The sequence below is a fragment of the Alosa pseudoharengus genome, unplaced genomic scaffold, assembly GCF_046254945.1.
Source record: "Alosa pseudoharengus isolate Yale_2024_CS ecotype anadromous, Long Island Sound unplaced genomic scaffold, YU_APseudo_1.1 YU_APseudo_1.1_scf_18, whole genome shotgun sequence".
Classification (NCBI taxonomy): Eukaryota; Metazoa; Chordata; class Actinopteri; order Clupeiformes; family Clupeidae; genus Alosa; species Alosa pseudoharengus.
The window spans coordinates 8,709,843-8,728,814 of NW_027468650.1; the positions used below are offsets into that span (position 1 = coordinate 8,709,843).

Consider the following 18,972-nt stretch of genomic DNA (forward strand, 5'->3'; position numbering starts at 1 on the left):
GGAACCATGGGCTAGAAACAAGGCTTCAGGCTGGGTTGTGCTCTGATCAAAATAATGTATGCCTACCGTGAGGTTGCTCGCTAAAACACTGAACCACAACTGAAAGTGGCTTAGCGGCTCTAAGATTCCTGTCTCCTACCACGAAATAACTATTTTATTTAGGCCTACTACATCAATCAAATACATAAGTTACCAAAGAATAATAGTTTCTCTGTAGGCCTACACGCTTATTATTGGCACTACTGCGCATGCTTGGCCTCGAGCGCTTCCTTCCGACTTTCCTAGTTTCAGTAGCTGCTAGCTTCCGCCTCCATTTTGTCATCGTATGTACAAGTGGCAACGGAAAACCTCTACAACTATTGCGTCGTAGAGATAGATTCTCCGGCAATGGACGGGTAAGTAATATGTGCATTTCCACACCAGCGGCATGTTGCAGTTTGTGTTATGTTAGGACCCTAATTACAGCAGAAACTTATACGATGTGTGCTAACATAGTTGGCTAACTTAGCATAGTTAGCTGGGGTGAAATGCAGCGCAGCCAGTATTGCCATAGAACGTTATTGCCTCAGCATAGCATTTTAGTTCAAGCTAGCTTGCTACCTGTATCTACTGCAAAGCAACAATTGTGATGAGTATCAATGGCGAATAAGTTACGCTAACATTGTGGCGGGGAACTGGCCTCGTATGTGGCGAACCATTTCAAATTTCAATAAAGTTTAGCTACATATCTAAAGTTTGTAGGAGCAACGCGCTATCCTTATGCCTATCAGCGCACTTGACTATTCGATGAACGATGAATATCATGTCGTCAGTTAGCTTATTAACGCATTGGGGTGTAACATATTTTGCATAACGTTATTTGTAAGTTATCGCTTAGCAGCTATGGATAAAACGTTGAGGACTGTGTGCAACGACGTAGGCATAGACAATTGCATATTGTTTGATCAACGTTAGCTAAGTTATCCAGAAAGGCGTGTCCCTGAGTGATTTAACGTTAATACTGAAATATCATGTGCAGTAAATTAGGCAGCGAAACGTCAGCCACACATTTATATGTCTACAGCATGCTAAATAGCCCTCAAAACGAAACCAGTTTGTTAAACCTATTTACGTTAATAGTAACCAAGAAACTTGCACTCGTGTCAACTTGCACTAGCTGCTAACGAGATATCAGAGCCATGCGAGCTAACATCAGCATGTTTTCCGTTAATTTTGCATTAACCGTCATTTAAAGTTAGTTTGTCCATTCTGGGCGAATTAAATATTTTATTTTGTTTTAAGAAAGAAATTAGCATAACGACGGGGAACTGCTAAGTACTTTGAGCGAATGTCTAATTAAGCCAATGTCAGCAACCTTATGTTAATGATAGCTACTCTAACCAAATCATTAATTCACTGAATTTCCCTGGTTATGCTAGCCAAGTTAGTATTAGAGAAGTGGCAGTGACATTACTGTTACTGGTTGGATAAAAACAGGATTCATTGCATGATGTCTCCTGAAGTTATTTCAGGCTAGGAGTCCATAGACAATGGTTGTGTTCAAGATGAAACTGCAGGTCTAACGTTAGTCTCTACACTCCTTTCAGTAGGCCCTGAGACTGGCTGAGGATCAGTGTTGCCAGATGCCAGCAAGGTTTTCCAGCCCAAAACCTCGTCAAAAACCGCGAGAATGCACAAAAAACCGCCCAAATTTGCTTTTGCTTGTTTCTCATTTGAACACATTGAAATCATTAACAAGCTTTAAAATTACCCATTTTTCGACTTAGCCTATCCAATTTCAGAAACAATATTCAATCAAATGAACGCAAAAGTAGGCTACACGGACGTCAGACTATATTCTTCTATAAGCTTATGTTACGGAAAATAATGCAATAGGCTAAACGTAGACTATCAATGAGTGTTTGTGTCAATAGACGCTTCAAACAAAAGCATTCAGTAGGCTATATGAACATACAAAATAGCCTAACGCACAACATTTCAATTATTTATAATAGCAACATGACACATGCATATTCATGTATAACATTAGATGAAAATCGCATTGATTATAGAACAGGGGTGTCGACTCTTTGCAGAGGCAGTGCGTTCATAACTGGTGGGCCAACTCTAGGCTACACAAAAAATATTTTCATAGGCCTACCCCAAATGTAGGCTAAAGGCTTGAGTTAAACTTGAGTCTGACACCTGTGATTTAGAACAATTAATTAATACCTAGGCGCTATCTATTCCCTGAGACAGGCAGTTAGGCCTAGAGTTTTCATGAAAATCGCGCTGAATAGGCTATTTAGGACAGTGTCAGTGCGCTCTTTGCAGAAGCAGTGCGTTCATGCATGGCAACTCTATACACGCAAAAAATATTTTCATACGCCAGATATAGGCTAAAGGCAAACTTGAGTTTGACACCTGTAATTTAGAACAATTAGTAGGCCTACCTGACAGGCAGTTAAACCTAGAGTTTTCATGAAAGTCGCGTTGAACGAACAGGGGTGTCAGTGCGCTCTTTGCAGAAGCAGAACGTTCATACATGGCGGGCCATCTCCACAAAAAACATAGGCCTATGGCCCTAGGCCCTTCGTGAAAATCGCTTTGAGCAATTGTTATTAGGCCTAAAAATAATAAAAAAGTTCTAGTAGGCTTTGTCAAACTTCCTCAACAACTGTCGGGCTGGACGGAACGTGGGCCGTAGTCCTATGTCAAGCCATTCGCGCAAGACCTGCGCACATCCATCAACCCTGAAAGAAGGGGTAAGTCCATCCTGTCTCGTAGGTAATCTTTCAGCAGTGTGCACACTCATGAAGAGATTGACTGTAATGAGAAAATGCTCTTTGCCCACTTTGGCATATTGACATTGTCAGCTAGCTAAGTTTGAAAACCCCGCGAGCTGTGTGTTTGAAGGGCGGTCTGCGCCGGAGTAGGGGAGAACTGGACTCAAACACTTTTTAATTAAACGTAATTTACAAAGACATCGTAAAACACTGAAAGCTAATATTTTGTCACAAGCAACCTACATCTGTCCTCTGTCAAATACCGTTGCATTTTCAGCTCTGAACAAAACCATTCAGGAGTTATTTAAGGAGAAATCGAACGTGCGTTTTGTTTCATTCGTCCCTCCTGAAACGACATGGGGGACGAAAGAAACATACAGCTTAAACTTCCCACAACTTCAATATTTGACAACATCATGAATGGTACTTGACATATGTGTTAATTTGGATAAATTACTGCTGGGCTTTACTGTCTGCTGTGAATATCTAACAACTAATTGCCGTCATTGTGAAGCGCATATCTCGCGGTTATGGAAATACCATGCACTATGCCATTTATATAGCTAGAATGCATAAGGTGACGTGAGCTGAGAGTGTCGTGAGTTTAGGGGGCACGTCAGCCAGAGGGTGTGTGAGTGACTGAGTGAGAGACTGCTGCCTGCTGACCAGAAACGGTCGCTGGAAGAAGGGTCTGAAGTGCCTCTGTTAAGGCTACAAAAACCCGCCGAACTGATCCGAAACCAGCCCAATTTTTATACACCCGCCCAAACCCATTTTTGCCCGCAAAATAGATGGCAAAACCGCCCAATTGGGCGGGAAACCGCCCAATCTGGCAACCCTGCTGAGGATGCCTTATTCAGTGTGATGCTGTTTTACATCCCGCAAAAGCAGCTTTGAACAAGCTTTCATCCACCTCACTAAGCTGCACCCTGTTCAGAAATGTGGTGGCTTTAGCCCTGAAATGCATGCTATTTTCGGCAAATAATCATGTGTAAAGAATGCGGAATGTAAAGGTGTAATTTGAGCTTCAAGTTGACAGTGATGTTATTGCATGTTGTAATATAATGCTGATGTAGTTCTTAACATCCCTGCATAGTTTGCTACCAGTTTGACTTTGCTTCCATTATTTGCATTTTTTCCCCAGCATTGTCAGTGATGTTGGTGTGGGTGTGAAGGTAAGTAGTGATATTGACCTTGGTTAATTTTGGTGTTCGATGTTTTCCCTCACACTGATATGCTCATGGCTTCTTCAACAAGATGGTATTAGGTGGTTTTGCTATTAGCAAGAAAATACAACAGTAATATTGCCTGTTAATCATGTGTTACCAGTGGTCCTCAATGTGGGGAAAACTAAGGAGGTCATCATAGGTTTCAGAAGGAACAAACCCACACATAGACCTGTCTATATTAACAACTCTCCAGTTTAAATTGTCAGCACCTTTAAGTTCTTGGGCATCCACGTTTCAGACTCCCTCTCATGGTCCTTCCATATCAGCTGTGCTATGAAGAAGGCACATCAGATGCTTTATTTCCTGAGATGTTTCAAGAAATATATGCCCCTTAACATTCTACAGAACTTTTACCGTTGTAGAATTGAGAGTATACTGACAGGCAACATTGTAATGTGGTTTGGCAGGGCTACTTCACACAACCTTAATCTTCTGACAAAAGTGGTCAAAACTGCATCTAAAATCATCGGAGTTCCACTTGAACTGCTCCAAAACATTTACTGGAAATGCAGCACTAAGAAGGCACTAGGTATTATGCAGGATTTTAGTTATCCTGCACACAATCTCCTCTCCCACCTTCCATCAGGGAGGCGTTTGCAGAGCATCCCAATGTTCACATCACATTTCAGGGATAGTTTTTACCCCAAGGTAATTAAGCTACTGAATGATAGTACAAGAGGAAGGAGGGCTGAGGTCTGAGCTTAGTTACTATATGTTTACTTAGTTACTATATGTTTACTATATGTTTACTGTGCTTGGCTGTTTTAAATGTTATTTATAATTCATTAAGGTTCATTAAGGACTGGTGCGGAGAGAGTGCCAAGGCACATTGTATTTCATTGCTGTGGTACTCTGTACTAATATGCATATGACTATAAACTTGAACTGAACTAGGCCTACCAGGCCCATACTGAAAGACACAAGTAGGCCTAGACAAGGTAAACATGAACAAAGTTTCCTTAATTGTTTTGAGACAGCCTTGCCTTGCCTTCGTACAAAATAGAATATTGTTTTGGTAATGGTACATTTCCATTTATTCATTTACCTGGCACTTTTGTCAAAAGCGAATCATAAGAAATAGAGAACAGTCAAGCCACTGTACAAATAGCAGACAATAGTGTAAGTACCACCTATAAGAAATAGAATGGCGGTTTAGGCTAAAGTTAAGTCAAGGAGGTACAGTACTGTAGATGAGTGGGATGCACAGAGATGAGGGGTAGCTCAGGTTGTGATGGATATTGGCTTTTTATTTGTATTCAATGGCTAGATCTACAGTAATGGTCATATTCAATAGCCAATCTGTTGTGATTTATTGAATCACAGAAGAAATATGGTGTTTTGCAGGAAGTTGGTCTTGTCCCAGGGATACTAATTTCATTTTTCATGGATACAAGTTTTCATGTACAGTTTTGATAATATTAGTCTGGCAGTAATTGAATGGGACTGGTTAATGTCTTGGCCAGTTTAGGAAAAAGCCTGTTTCCTTTCACAAATGGTCCCTGATATTTCTTCCACTAACATTGTTTAGGGGCAAGAAACACCTTTCGTTTCCCCTACAAAACCAAGTTAGCCTAGCCATTCCTGGGGAAGAATTCAGCATGCTGTGTGTTTAATAGCATTGCTCTCCTTTTTAATCACTAGCTTTAGAGTGTTGTTGTTGTTGGGAACTCATGCGAACACTGGGTCCTTCCCCTTAATAGCAGTTAGCCTTTAAAGAATGCCGTCTCACTGAGATGTTGGTTTTAGGGATTTTGTCAGCGACAACTTTATTATATCCAATTTATTTCCCGGTCTTCGGCCGCACGGTTGGCTCAACACCTTATTTATAGCCTCCATAAAAGTGCGGGCGATAAAGAACAATCCGCTGGATCTCACTCACAGACAAAAAGCAGAGATGTCCTATTAGGGGGCTCGGGGTCGTAACAGCCTCACGTTTCTCCCCACTGTCCCATCCGTCACTTTTAGCTGCCCCGAGAGCGCCGGATCGGCGGAGGCGACGGGCTCCAGCTCACAAGGCCTTAAGGGAGCTCTGGGTTAAGGGGATAAAAAGGACACAAGCCTTGCATCTAGGGCTGAATAAGATTAAAAAGAGGGTCATAGAGTTTGCAGTTGTGGTGGCTGTATTTTTTTTATGTCGTGTGACGCCATAAGCGGTGCTACAGAGAAATGTCTATTGAGAGTAGCTGTTTGGAATAGACAATGTCCACATTAAAGATCAGAGATTTCCTCTTACTTGATTGCTTATGAATTTCATGTTGTTTATTCCAGAGAGGATCAGACGAGCTTTTGTCTAGTAGTCTCTACAACAGTCCTAACTCTGGCATGAGCAGTATAAGTGGTGAGTTGATGTCCGTTCTCTACCCTTTTTTTCCCCTGCTCGCTTCTTTTTTCTTCTCTTTCCTTACCCAAGCCCTGAGAATGAAATTTACATAAGTCATTTGCTCAGCCACGGATAGCATTAAAAGAAATCAAAGGATAATGAGTGTTTCAAAGTGAAAATGTTGTATTAGCAGATCCCCTCTTCAGGGGAGGTACGTGGTCCGTGAATAACCTCGTGCTCCTTTTGTAGGTGGGCACCCACACATGCAAGCGTGTGCCCAGAATTTTTGATTATGTGTGCTGCGCATCTCAATGTGTTGCTTCTGAGGAGGCTTTTCTTTTTTCCTTTCTTTGTGTTGCCTCCTCAGATGAGGCAAGGCATGGAGTAGACTGCGCAAGCCTTCATGCTCTGGTCGTCCTCACCAAATTATCTCACTGTGCAATCAAAGAAAAAACACATCAAAGATTAAAAGAAAACACAAGAAGTCGCACAATTTTTATTAAAATTGCCCCCCCCCTTTCGTAGCAATGAAATTTATGCTTTTACTGACTTCTGAATTATAATTGCCAAGTTTGGCCTTGATGTTGGGCATGCCTTGTTCTTTGCTCCCAATAATAACTAGTTTGTTGCTTGAAGAGGGAATTGCTCTATCAATTAATTTGTCGCCTATGCCTGTTTACAGACGGCACGTCAAACGGAAGCGACAGTAAGAAGTTTAAGGTGGAGGACGCGCCCCCCTCCCGCGTGCTCCACATCAGGAAGCTCCCCAACGAGGCCACCGAGACCGAGGTCATTGCCCTGGGGCTGCCCTTTGGCAAGGTCACCAACATCCTTACGCTGAAGGGCAAAAACCAGGTGAGCATCTGCTGCAGGGTCGGGGGACCAGCATTATGACGTTTGTCCCATAGACCACCCCATAGGTACTTTTGCTTTCTGTGCTTTCTTTTACAGCTCAATGCTGGCAAGAATGCCATACTAAGGGTACGTTCAGACTAAGCGTCTTTTTCTGACACAAGAAGTTGTGCAGACTGCTTTTTCAGTTTGAAAAAAAAAAAGCTGCCATCGTATTGTTCCAAAAAGCAGCCTGAAGCATCTTTTTGCGATAGACAAAGTGACTAACGTTACGTGTGGGTACAAAATGTCGCGGAAGAGAAAATTCATGTTGGCTATTGCTTTTGGTATGTTATGGTAAAGTTGTGAAGTCGTGTCAAACAATTCCCTATGCTCAGACACTAAAACGAGTCTCTCGACCGGTGTTCTGTCACCTTCTCCATTTTTTTACTTGGTTGTCATAGGAAACCACAGGTCTCGGTAATCTGCTTGTGATTGGTCATCTGTAAAAAAGACACCATGACTGGCGTTTTTCAGCTAGAAGTTTCTCAACTTCTGAGCTGCAGAAAAAGACGGTTGCAGTCGCGTTTTAAAAGAAGCCGACGACTTTTTTGAAAACACTGTCTACCCCATAGGGTTATAATGTAAAACGGACGCCGGTAGCTGAGAAAAAGGCGCTTAGTCTAAACAATCCTTATGGCCTACTGAATAGTGTGAAGTTACGATTATTTTTTATTGCATCAGCCAAAACGTCAGCCGTTTACTTATTGCAAGTATTTGTAATTGTCACTTTTGAGCTGGAGTGGGAAAGTGTAATATTGATCAGACTATTCAGCATGAGTTCTTTAGCATTTAGGACAAAGTAGTTTGAGTATTCAGTAGTCTACATGGACCTATGACTGCTCATTATCCTAACTAGAAGTTTGGATACCTAGAAGGCTATTGTTCCTGCTGGGAAATCCATATCTGCCTACACAACAGGTTTACAATGGCAATGTGCTAAAGTAGGTTAAAAATAAATACATATTTCACACGCTGCAGAGAAGATTGCAGGGCTTTACTGCTATAAAAAAAAATATAGAGACCAACTGGTTTACCGTATGTCTCTCTAATAGATTTGTTTGTAAATGGAATCATGCATTTCTTTGACCCGAGTCTGAGCCAGGGTTATTCATCTCTGCCTTAACTCTGATTCAAACTCTGCCCTTGCTTCCTTTCCGCTGAGATGGTTAATTACACCATTAGCACTATTGATTGGGGCAGGTGACCTTACATCTGATTACCAGATAAAGACTAGTTCTTTTCTCTAAGGGTCATTATTTCTACCGGCGTCTCCTGGTTATAGCTCACATTGTAATTGCAGTGGACCCACTTTTTTAATTGACAGTCTCAACTAATTTTGTCCCCTCCCCTCTCACCTTTCAGGCCTTCTTAGAGATGGGGACCGAGGAAGCGGCCATCACCATGTTAAACTACTACATGGCCGTGACCCCACACGTGCGCAACGCGCCTGTCATCATCCAGTACTCGACTCACAAAGAGCTGAAGACAGACAGTGCAGGCAATCAGGTATGCAATACTATCCACGTAAGCTTTAATTAGCACTGCTAATTGTCAGTAGTAGGAACATAGATGCACTGTCAGCCTGTTAAAGCAGTCTGTAAAACAAATTGTTAATTGTGATGCTTATTATGTTGTGATGTATGTGTAATATATTGCTTCAGTGTGGTGAATTAATTTGTAATCTGAGCCAAGACTATTTTTTGTAATGTTTAGTGTCATCTTATGGTTTGTGTTTACTTTTTGCTTGCTTAATAGGTCTAGATATGCATTTCCTCTACATGTGAAATGTGTGTGGTTCCTCATTCTCTGTGTATATTGTCTCTGATCCAGCGGGCACAGGCGGTTCTACAGGCCGTGTCAGCTGTGCAGGGGGGCGGCATGCCCACGTCGGGCTCATCTGCCAGCGAAAGCGCTCTCACGCCCGCTCCAAGCCCCGTACTGCGCATCATCATCGACAACATGTTCTACCCCGTCACCCTGGACGTGCTGCAGCAGGTGGGTCACGCATGACCACTCTGCAGTGGGCAGGGGGTGGGGGCACCTGCAGTGATGTTGGCCTAAATGATGTTTAGAGTAGCTCTGTGGTGCCTCTGGTATGGACATGAGTGGACGGGCTGTCCAGGCATGTTGATCATCACTATTGCTTTAAAAACAGAGTAGCTGCACTCTCTAGTCTCTCGGTATATATTTATTAATGACCAAGTCAAGTTTATTTATATAGCGCATTTCATACACAGAGGTCATTCAATGTGCTTTTACATAAACAAAATCAAAGAGTAATAACAAATAAAAGCATAAAAGGACCAGTGTTTCGGCGCGCAGCCTTTGTCAAGGACCGAAACATTGGTCATTAATAAATATATCAAGAGACCAGAGTGTGTGGCTACCCTGTTTTTAAATTGATAATCTCCTGGCCAGCACCTCTACTTAGCTGTGTGTTCCTCCTCCACGCTTTGTCATGGTTGTCACTATTGCCCCACTAAATCCTCAGCTGAGCAGTGTTGAAATAACATTAGAAAGGGACATTTTTAAAATGTTTTTAATGTAGGACGCAAATACAATTCATTTGTTAAAGGAACACGCCACCCAAAATCAGTAGTGATATATGTTCTTACCGTAACTTTCACGAGTTGAGTCGTACCTCTCCCGCGTCGGTAGGTGCACTCAAACGCTCTGTCGCGCGGCGCGAATGTGTTAGCATGTTGCTATGCTAGCGGGCTCTGCCGTGGCCGTAGAGAGAGGCACATAGCAGTATTCAAACACCTCCACGTTTTACCTACTTAAATACAGTTGCACGAGTAGTTGATGAAAAATGTTAGGGCACACAACATGAAACGTGACGATTTTCCAAGCGAATAAACATGAGAACTACAATGTGTGGCGCAATAGCACTTGGGAGTACTTCGACCTAGCGTGGTAATATTATTAACACCTAATTGTAGATCCTATCCACCACAGAGTTTAGAATCCATGCTGGATCGACCCTCAGCCTCTCCCTCCCCTCTGAGCGAGAGAGGCACACACACTAGAGATGCGCTGATGGGCTATTATTTCAACCATAACTGCATAGCAAAACTTATCATCCATCAGCCATCCATCAGCACCAAAGTTTGTTGACCAATTTTCAAAACTGCACCTGCCCACCATCCGCTGGTTGTTTTAATGTAGGCTATATGGGTGATGCAGCGCTGCTGACGTGAGGCTAGAAAGCCCTTGCCTGTTCTAGAAAGACTGATCTAATGCAGCAAATATATTAAAAGGCAAAAGTCGTACATTGGCTAGGCCTATCCCCAGAATATCAGCAGCAAACTCAGTCTCTGTCGCGCAAAACAGTCTCCAAATAAAACGCACATCGGCCTGTTGCCTATTCTGCCAGCTTGTGACAATATATCGTCCAAAATGCTTGATTGCATTGCATTCTCCACATTTTTAGCTACATTTTCATGTACCACATCAGCATTTTTGTTCAGTGAATCTTTTGTAAATTGCTTTACAATTACCGTCGGGCCTATAGGCCTATTGCCTGGCTTGCCTCAGCTTCGGTCACGTCCTTTTACAATTTTATCATTGTAATAAAAAACACAATTTGCCACATAATTTTTTTTGTTTGCTATGCAGTTATGGTTGAAATAATAGCCCATCAGCGCATCTCTAGTGTGTGTGCCTCTCTCGCTCAGAGGGAGAGGCTGAGGGTCGATCCAGCATGGATTCTAAACTCTGTGGTGGATAGGATCTACAATTAGGTGTTAATAATATTACCACGCTATAGGTCGAAGTACTCCCAAGTGCTATTGCGCCACACATTGTAGTTCTCATGTTTATTCGCTTGGAAAATCGTCACGTTTCATGTTGTGTGCCCTAACATTTTTCATCAACTACTCGTGCAACTGTATTTAAGTAGGTAAAACGTGGAGGTGTTTGAATACTGCTATGTGCCTCTCTCTACTGCCACGGCAGAGCCCGCTAGCATAGCAACATGCTAACACATTCGCACCGCGCGACAGAGCGTTTGAGTGCACCTACCGACGCGGGAGAGGTACGACTCAACTCGTGAAAGTTACGGTAAGAACATATATCACTACTGATTTTGGGTGGCGTGTTCCTTTAAGAGGGTATTGTTAAGATGAACAACGTTGAAGTTCAACACTGGAAGTTTTCTTGTTGCCTGATTAAAATCTGGAGATACGAATAATATGTCCCTGTTTCTCAAATGCACCATTGTTCCCCTTTGCTTTATCTGCAGATCTTCTCGAAGTTTGGAACGGTCATGAAGATAATCACGTTCACCAAGAACAATCAGTTCCAGGCTCTGCTGCAGTACAGTGAGCCCGTGAATGCGCAGCAGGCCAAACTGGTGGGTGAGAGATCACAGCCGCATCAGGCGCTCGTGACGCGCGCAGCCTGCTCAGCCGCTGTGAAATTCCTCTGGGCTTAACAAATCTCTCGCTTTCTCGCTCTCTCTCTCTTGGTCTCGTTCTCTCTCAGCCCTTATTCTGTGCATGTGTGTCTTGACTTAATCGCTTTCACCCTGCTCTGTTCTCTTGTTTTTTTTTTTCTCTCTCTCTCTCTCCTCTGCTTGTTTTTCTCTATCTGTATTCTGTCTCACTTTGTGACCATCTCACTCCCAAGTTGTCTGTCTCAATCACGCATTGTGAACTGTGGTTGTACTGTGTGAGACTGAGGCTTATCCTGTCTTGTCTTATCCTGTCTTGTCTTGTCTTGCTCCTCCACCACCCCTACCACCCTGCTTACAGGCCCTAGATGGACAAAACATCTACAACGCTTGCTGTACACTCCGTATTGACTTCTCCAAGCTGGTCAACCTGAATGTGAAGTACAACAACGACAAGAGTCGGGACTACACGCGCCCGGAGCTCCCGTCTGGAGACGGCCAGCCCAGCGTTGACCCTTCCGTAGCAGCAGCCTTTAGCAAGGACTCCTCCTCGCTGCTCGGTAAGATTCCAGGTAGATCACTTTTTATTTTCTCTCTCCTCACCTTTACCATTCCATGTTTGTCCCAGTGGCTTACTCTGTGTGGCCTAAGTTTGGGTGGGGTACATTCATATCAAATCATAAATAACAGCAGTCCAGACAGACAGACAGACAGACAGGAGGATGAAATGCAGGCAAGCTGGAAGAAGGGGGAGAGTGGCAGGGTGCCCAACACGCCCAGTCGCAACAGTCTTTTAGTGTTCAGCTCCAGAGTGCAGAACTTGAGATGGATGGCTTACCATTAAAAATGGCTTAAAACCTTCCTGTATGTCTATTGTGAGTGCATGTCTTTGTCTGAATCCGTCAAAATACCCAAATCATCATTTAAGGCATTGGGCCTAGGATGCCAATCATTACAAAACTGAATACAAAACTAGAAATCGAAAGGCAAGCTTCCGCTGCTTGATGTGACTAGTTGGCAGCCCAACAACCGAGACAAGGATTTTTCTCTTTCTAGTAGATTAGACCGTAGAACATAATGCCACTGTGTCTCGCCTGGTCCCACCTCAGGCAGTGAGTGTAGCGCCCCCACCTGACCGTACCTGGTGTTCGCAGGTGCCCTGAGCCCGCTGAATGCTGCAGCGGCCGCCGCGGCAGCAGCTGGAAGGGTGGCACTCGGCCACACGGGCACCAGTGGAGTCCTCTTGGTCAGTAACCTCAACGAAGAGGTCAGTATACCACCCAACACACACGCACATGCACATGCACACACATGCACATGCACACACACATGCACACACACACGCACGCACACGCACACGCACACGCACACGCACACACATACACACACGCACATGCACGCACACACACGCACGCACACGCACACACACGCGCACCAATGTTCCCAACACCTCTCTCCTTTCTCTCTTTCTCCATCACCACAGCTTGTGCTTACTGTCTCCCATTCCTGTCTTGTTGCTGCACATTTATTAGCAGCATCTGTTGTTTTGTTGTTGCTTTGTCTGGAAGCTCTGGACTGAGGGCACCACTGGTGTTGTGTTTTTGTGAAGAGGCAGCCCTGGGCCCTCAGGTGCACTGTGCACTGCAGCAGATTTAGTGCGACACCTGAGCCATAAACCTGTCTGTGCACCCCATGCACCATCCCTAGCCAGATTTGAAATGTAAATGCCGGTTTCTTTCCGAGCTTTGCTTTCCATTCGCTCATTAGACACACATTGTGCTCCATAAACTCAGCCCATCAAGAGGTTAAGCACATGTTCATAATGGTAATGGTAGCATTAACTATAATAATAATCATCCTCACACCATGTTCTCTCAGACATTTTTGTATTTTGGTCGCAGTGTGCTCGCGATTGCCACGTCTTTTCTGTGTTGTGTAACCTCCGTTCATCTGAAATCCATTTTCTCCTCAAGGTTTTCTCTCAGAGAATAGTTAAAGGCTTTTGACCACTCTCTCAACTCTGTCTTATTTTCACAAATCATGGTCATTGCCCTCTAAATGCTCTTTCTTGATTTCTCACTCGCTCTCTGTCTGACTCTCCAGCTTTTAGATTGTCGCCCTGGTGAATTGAAAATTCACTTACTGTGGAACTTCTTTCAGAGCGTTCTCTCTCTCTCTCTCTCTCTCTCTCTGTCCTCTCTCTTCAACTCTTGCCCTCTTCTCCTTTATTTTTCTCTCTCCCTCTCGCGCGCTCTCTCTCTCTCGCTGTCTCTCTTGCTTTCTCTCTCTCTGAAAGCTGGTATGAAATCTGTGGGAGTCGCTCCAGCAGTTTAAAATTGTCGGCTCAGCTACCCCAAGTCTCTGCCCCCCCACGCCCGAGCGGCCTCTGTCTGTGTGTGTCTGTCTGTCTGTCTGTCTGTCTGTCTGTCTGTCTGTCTGTCTGTCTGTCTCTGCGTGTCTGTGAGGTGGCAGACTGGGGTGTGCTCCATGCTCCAGCCACACCATAACTCCACCAGGTGGTTTTCAAGTCGACACGCCCTGCTGCTGCACACCCTGCTGCTGCACACCCTGGCACTGGGGCGTGTTGGGCACCCTGCCACTCTCCCCCTTCTTCCAGCTTGCCTGCATTTCATCCTCCTGCTATCTTCAGAGCTAACCCCCCCGTCTGCCAACTGTACTGCATGCTTGGTTTGATTCCTCATTGTTGTCTCTGTCTGTCTGTCTGTCTTCTCAGACTGCTGTTATTTATGATTTGATATGAATGTACCCCACCCACTTGCTGCCCTGGGTGAATACATTTGGCACAATAATTTGCTTGTTTTTTTTATTATATATTTCTAGAGATGCATTAGCCAGCCATTTCTCTGACCAAACTCCTGCATTTCCTATGTACTGACCTGTGTTTTTATTTTTTGTCCTCTTCCCATGTATTTATTTATTTTATTCTGCATTTGCCAACCCACCCCATCCCTCTCTACCCTACCCCACCCCACCCCTCCCTACCCTACCCCACCCCACCCCTCCCTACCCCACCCCACCCCATCCCTCCCTACCCCACCCCACCACACCCCTCCCTACCCCACCCCACCCCACCCCATCCCTCTCTACCCCTCCCTTCTTCTACCTCCTTTCTTCCCTCTCTCTTCCCCACCATTCCCTCTTTGGAATCCCTCTACTTCATCCCAAACCTTCTCCTTCTCCCTCTCCTCCTCCTACCCTCTGATCCACTCCCATGCTGTTCATGCATTATGCCTGAACAACAAACAAACAACCCCCCCCCCCCCTTTCCCAAACTGCCCCTACCCCACATCTCCCTCTCGATTAACTGCCTTGAACCATGCTCCATGACCACCTCACCATTCTACGGGAAACCACCCTCCGTTCTGGACGATCTGTTCATCTCTCCGCTCTCTACCTCGACTTCTCTCTACCTACCTGTCTTGCGCTGCTTGCTCTTCTCTCCTTCTAAAGATGGTTACGCCCCAAAGTCTCTTTACCCTCTTCGGTATGTTATCGTTAGCACTCTACCTTTTTTCTTTTTTATTTATTTTCTTTAAATTAGGCTTCATATGTATTTAATTTTAGTCCATGCATTTGTGTTTTGATTTGTTTTCGTTGTTTTTTAATAGTTTGGTAGAACTTTGCCACCTACTATTTCATTTGTATTTCTCTATCTCTCTGTTTAGCCTGTAGTGGTATTTAATGCACGAGGAAATGAGTTTGCATGCAGCATTATTTCTGACCAGTGGTATTTACTTATTCCTAATTTCATCAGAGGGTTTATGTCCTGATCTGTTCTCTTCTGTTCAGATCGTGTATTTGATTTCCCACCTGCGATTAATGTTCTGTCTCTTTCACCCTGTCGACCTGATGGTCCTGGTTTCTGAAAGGCTAACTGTCCCTCACTCTTCCTCCTCCTCACTCTTCCTCCTCCTCCTTCTCCTTCTCCTCATCCTGCTCTACCTGTGCTGCTTGTTGCTGTGATGCAGGCGTCTATGGGGATGTGCAGCGAGTGAAAATCCTGTACAATAAAAAAGACAGCGCCTTGATCCAGATGGCAGACTCTAATCAGGCCCAGCTTGGTAAGGGACCCCCCCCCCCCCCCCCCCCCACACACACACACACACCCACCCACCCACCAGAAACAGCCCCCGGTTCCCCACTGTCTCACTGCCTTCTGTGCTGAGACGATCAGCCACACGGACATTTGGGCCAACAAATGAAATAAGATTTAGGAGCAAATTAAGGAGCACAGAAGTTTGTAGAACAGCAAACTATAAATGGTATTTATAGTAATGGATGTTCACTATCATCTTGCCTAACTCCTCTCACCTAACACTAGAAGTCTGTTCTGATCACTTCCTTGACTTACATGACTAAATGTGTTACCGGCATACTAACCAGCATAGTTCAAATAGATTTTAAAAGAATATGCTTATAGTTTAGAGCCTTGACTCATTCACTTTGTCCAGAGACGCTTACCTTGCTATGAATTCACCATTTGTCTGTGACAGTAGAGGTTGTATCCTAGCAATTTGGAAGAAGAATAGCTTTCTGTCTTCAAGTCTGTCAAAGAGGCTGTATTTATTTTTTCTGTTTGTCCAGTAGTTTCTTGAAATAGTTTCCAGTGGCAGAGACATTAAAAAAAGTTAATTATGGTCTGTGTTATTTGCACAGTGTAAATAATAATATTAAGGCTCCCTTTATTACAGTTACACTTACAATTTGAGCTGTGAGGATTAAAATAAGAAGCTCGCACTGACAATTAAGAAGTAAGAAAGTTTGGTGAATAGCACTTCTAATTGCCGACAAGTGGGACAACATGGATGCAAATTGTAGTAACTTCAGAAACCTCTTTGATTCTTTTTAATTTATCTCTAATGAATCTGAAATCTTGTTTTAGTACAGTTTTGTCTAACTCCTCCAAAGAAATAAAGTTCTGGCTTTACATCTCACTTTTTCACTTCCTTTGTAATGGCGTGTTGTGAACTGTTGTAAAATGTCTTCAGCTATGAGCCATTTGAATGGTCAGAAGATGTACAGCAAGATCATCCGGGTGACCCTGTCCAAGCACCAGACGGTCCAGCTGCCCCGAGAGGGTCTGGATGATCAAGGGCTCACTAAGGACTTCACAAACTCGCCCCTGCACCGTTTTAAGAAGCCTGGCTCCAAGAACTTCCAGAACATCTTCCCTCCTTCAGGCACCTTGCATCTATCCAATATCCCGTGAGTAAACCAACAGTGCAACTGTGGATTGCAGTGGGGATCCATCTTTTTTCTGTCACTTATGTCAAATGTCACAATACTGAGTCATTACCTTCACCATTTGCAGTGAAGACATCACAGAGGATGACCTTCGAGTTCTGTTCTCCAACTCTGGCGGCACGGTGAAAGCCTTCAAGTTTTTCCAGTAAGTGTCTGGAGCGCATGATGGATCGCTGTTTGTCACACTTTGCCATTTCAACATTATTGACGCTGATCTACATGTCCGCAAGGGGCTAAGGGCAAAACTCCTTAGCATTTGGTCTTGGGGTTGGTGACTGACATCTCTCTCTCTCTGCTGTTTTCCTAAGGGATCATAAAATGGCACTCCTGCAGATGGCCTCGGTGGAAGAGGCAATTCAGGGCCTCATCGACCTCCACAACTACAACATGGGTAACAACCACCATCTGAGAGTTTCCTTCTCTAAATCGACCATCTGAGAGGGGTCTTCCCCCCCCAACCACCACGCGAAGACGCATCAACACTATTTCCCCCTTCCTCTATTGTTTTCTGTTGAATTTCTTTTTTTCTTTTTTTTTGACCCTTGGGACCAGAGTAACCTTTAGTTTGTCATAAATAATTATCAGTCATTCCTTGAAAATCGTGGATTTCTCTTGCTCAATGAAAGAAAAACTGAGAGAGAATACTATGGAGAACATTTTACTTCCTCATTGATCCCCGTTTTTCAGTTTGTACTATTTGGTCATTTTACCTTTTCTCATTTCTTCATGTGAAGGAAGGATGAAGGAATGTTGGCTCCTAGTTTTATTTACCGATTGACAAACAATGTGCCTTACTTGACAAAAAATAAGTTTCAGCTCTTCTACATCCACACATCTACACGAACTACAGTCTGTTTTGGGGGGCACATTCGTTTTGATGCTAGAAAAGGATGTTTGACGCAGGGGGAAATGTGATTGTATGTTTTGTCATGCACTGTTGCTTGTGTTAAGCTGTTGGTTTTCTTCCACTTTTTTTGACATTTTTGGTTAGTATCTGGCATAACTATTCTTGGTTGTTTGGGAATGTCTGATCATAATGAAATTGACATTAGCTCATGAATTATCTTTGAGTACAGGCCACACTTTATTTTTGAAAGAGGGCTTAACAATCTCAACAACCAAAGCTTTTTTTTTATCCTCAAATCAACAGGATTTATTTTAGCGCCTTTTTTAAATGCTGATCCAACAGCCCTGTGGCAAAGAATACAGTGTAAATGTCATTGTGATTGAGGATGCTCCTGTAGATATATTCTGATCTTCATGTGGCGTTTATATTGCTTTTTTACGCTGTGCTAAAGGGTTTCCCCCAGGTTTTGTTTCACCCTGCATGTGTTGACTGCTTTAGCTAGTTAAAGATTTATGAGCACTAGGCTTGTGCATGAGATTAGAAGCTAACCTAAAGAGAGCCTGATTTTTTTTTTTGTGTGTGTATGTGGCAGTTTACTGCTGAGGGATTCATGGGAGGGACCAAAACCTATGTGCCTTTAGTCTTAATTTCCACAGCAAACAGAATTTTTACCCAACTGAAAGGTTTTTTTTGTTTTTTTTTTGTATTTATGGAAGAAAAATGCAAGTGAATATGAAAAATGATTCCATGGATTGTTGTAAGGTTAACCAAGGACTTGTTTGTGATGGAGCATCCTGCCTTTCTCCCCAAGATCACACTGTACCTATCTAGGAATTAAAGCATATTGTGTCTGTTTGCTAAAAGGAAAAACAAGACGGAAAAGCCATGTATGTTTTCTATATTAGTTGAATTTTTACTGCTTTAGTAATGTAAGATCCGGTATAGTTTGACAATGGCACAATTAAAAACAGAATTTTCTAACAAAGCGGGAAAGGTTTGTGCTTGACTCGTGGTTGGTGTGCTTTTTTGGAGGGACTTCTTTCGCTGTCTGTCCCCTCCCTTTGTCCCTCCCTTCCTCTCTCTCTCTCTCTCTTGTGTACTCTGCCTTTTACCTCTGTAGCATGCTCAATAAAAACTTCAGCGGCTCTGTGTTCACCTCTCTCTGTCTCTCTGCCTCCTTCTCTCCTCTTCAGTCTCACCTCACTGTGCTTCTGATGTCATGTTTCCTCTCAGGGTGGGAAAAACAATCTAAAATAGAC

The 18,972-nt window shown here is 43.6% G+C and overlaps 1 protein-coding gene across 2 annotated transcripts; it reads left to right on the plus strand.

Moving 5' to 3' along the window:
* Positions 1-295: 295 nt before the first annotated feature.
* On the plus strand, positions 296-18,708 carry ptbp2a (polypyrimidine tract binding protein 2a). 2 transcript variants are annotated; one of them, XM_076290204.1, is made up of 14 exons: positions 296-395; positions 3,910-3,940; positions 6,263-6,332; positions 6,997-7,169; positions 8,571-8,714; positions 9,039-9,203; positions 11,452-11,562; positions 11,963-12,173; positions 12,756-12,868; positions 15,073-15,106; positions 15,591-15,683; positions 16,611-16,827; positions 16,934-17,011; positions 17,175-18,708. In XM_076290204.1, the coding sequence occupies exons 1-14, from the start codon at positions 388-390 to the stop codon at positions 17,302-17,304; spliced, it is 1,578 nt and encodes a 525-aa protein (XP_076146319.1). In that variant the 5' UTR covers positions 296-387; the 3' UTR covers positions 17,305-18,708. The 2 variants fall into 2 exon arrangements, with proteins under 2 accessions (XP_076146319.1, XP_076146320.1); XM_076290205.1 differs by having other exon boundaries at positions 11,963-12,161.
* The last annotated feature ends 264 nt before the right edge of the window (positions 18,709-18,972 follow it).

Bases quoted from the DNA above. Each gene is read 5' to 3' on its own strand.
- ptbp2a (XM_076290204.1), top strand. The intron at 3,941-6,262 runs GTAAGTAGTGAT...TGTTTATTCCAG, and splicing joins ATGTTGGTGTGGGTGTGAAG to AGAGGATCAGACGAGCTTTT. The intron at 11,563-11,962 runs GTGGGTGAGAGA...CCCTGCTTACAG, and splicing joins ATGCGCAGCAGGCCAAACTG to GCCCTAGATGGACAAAACAT.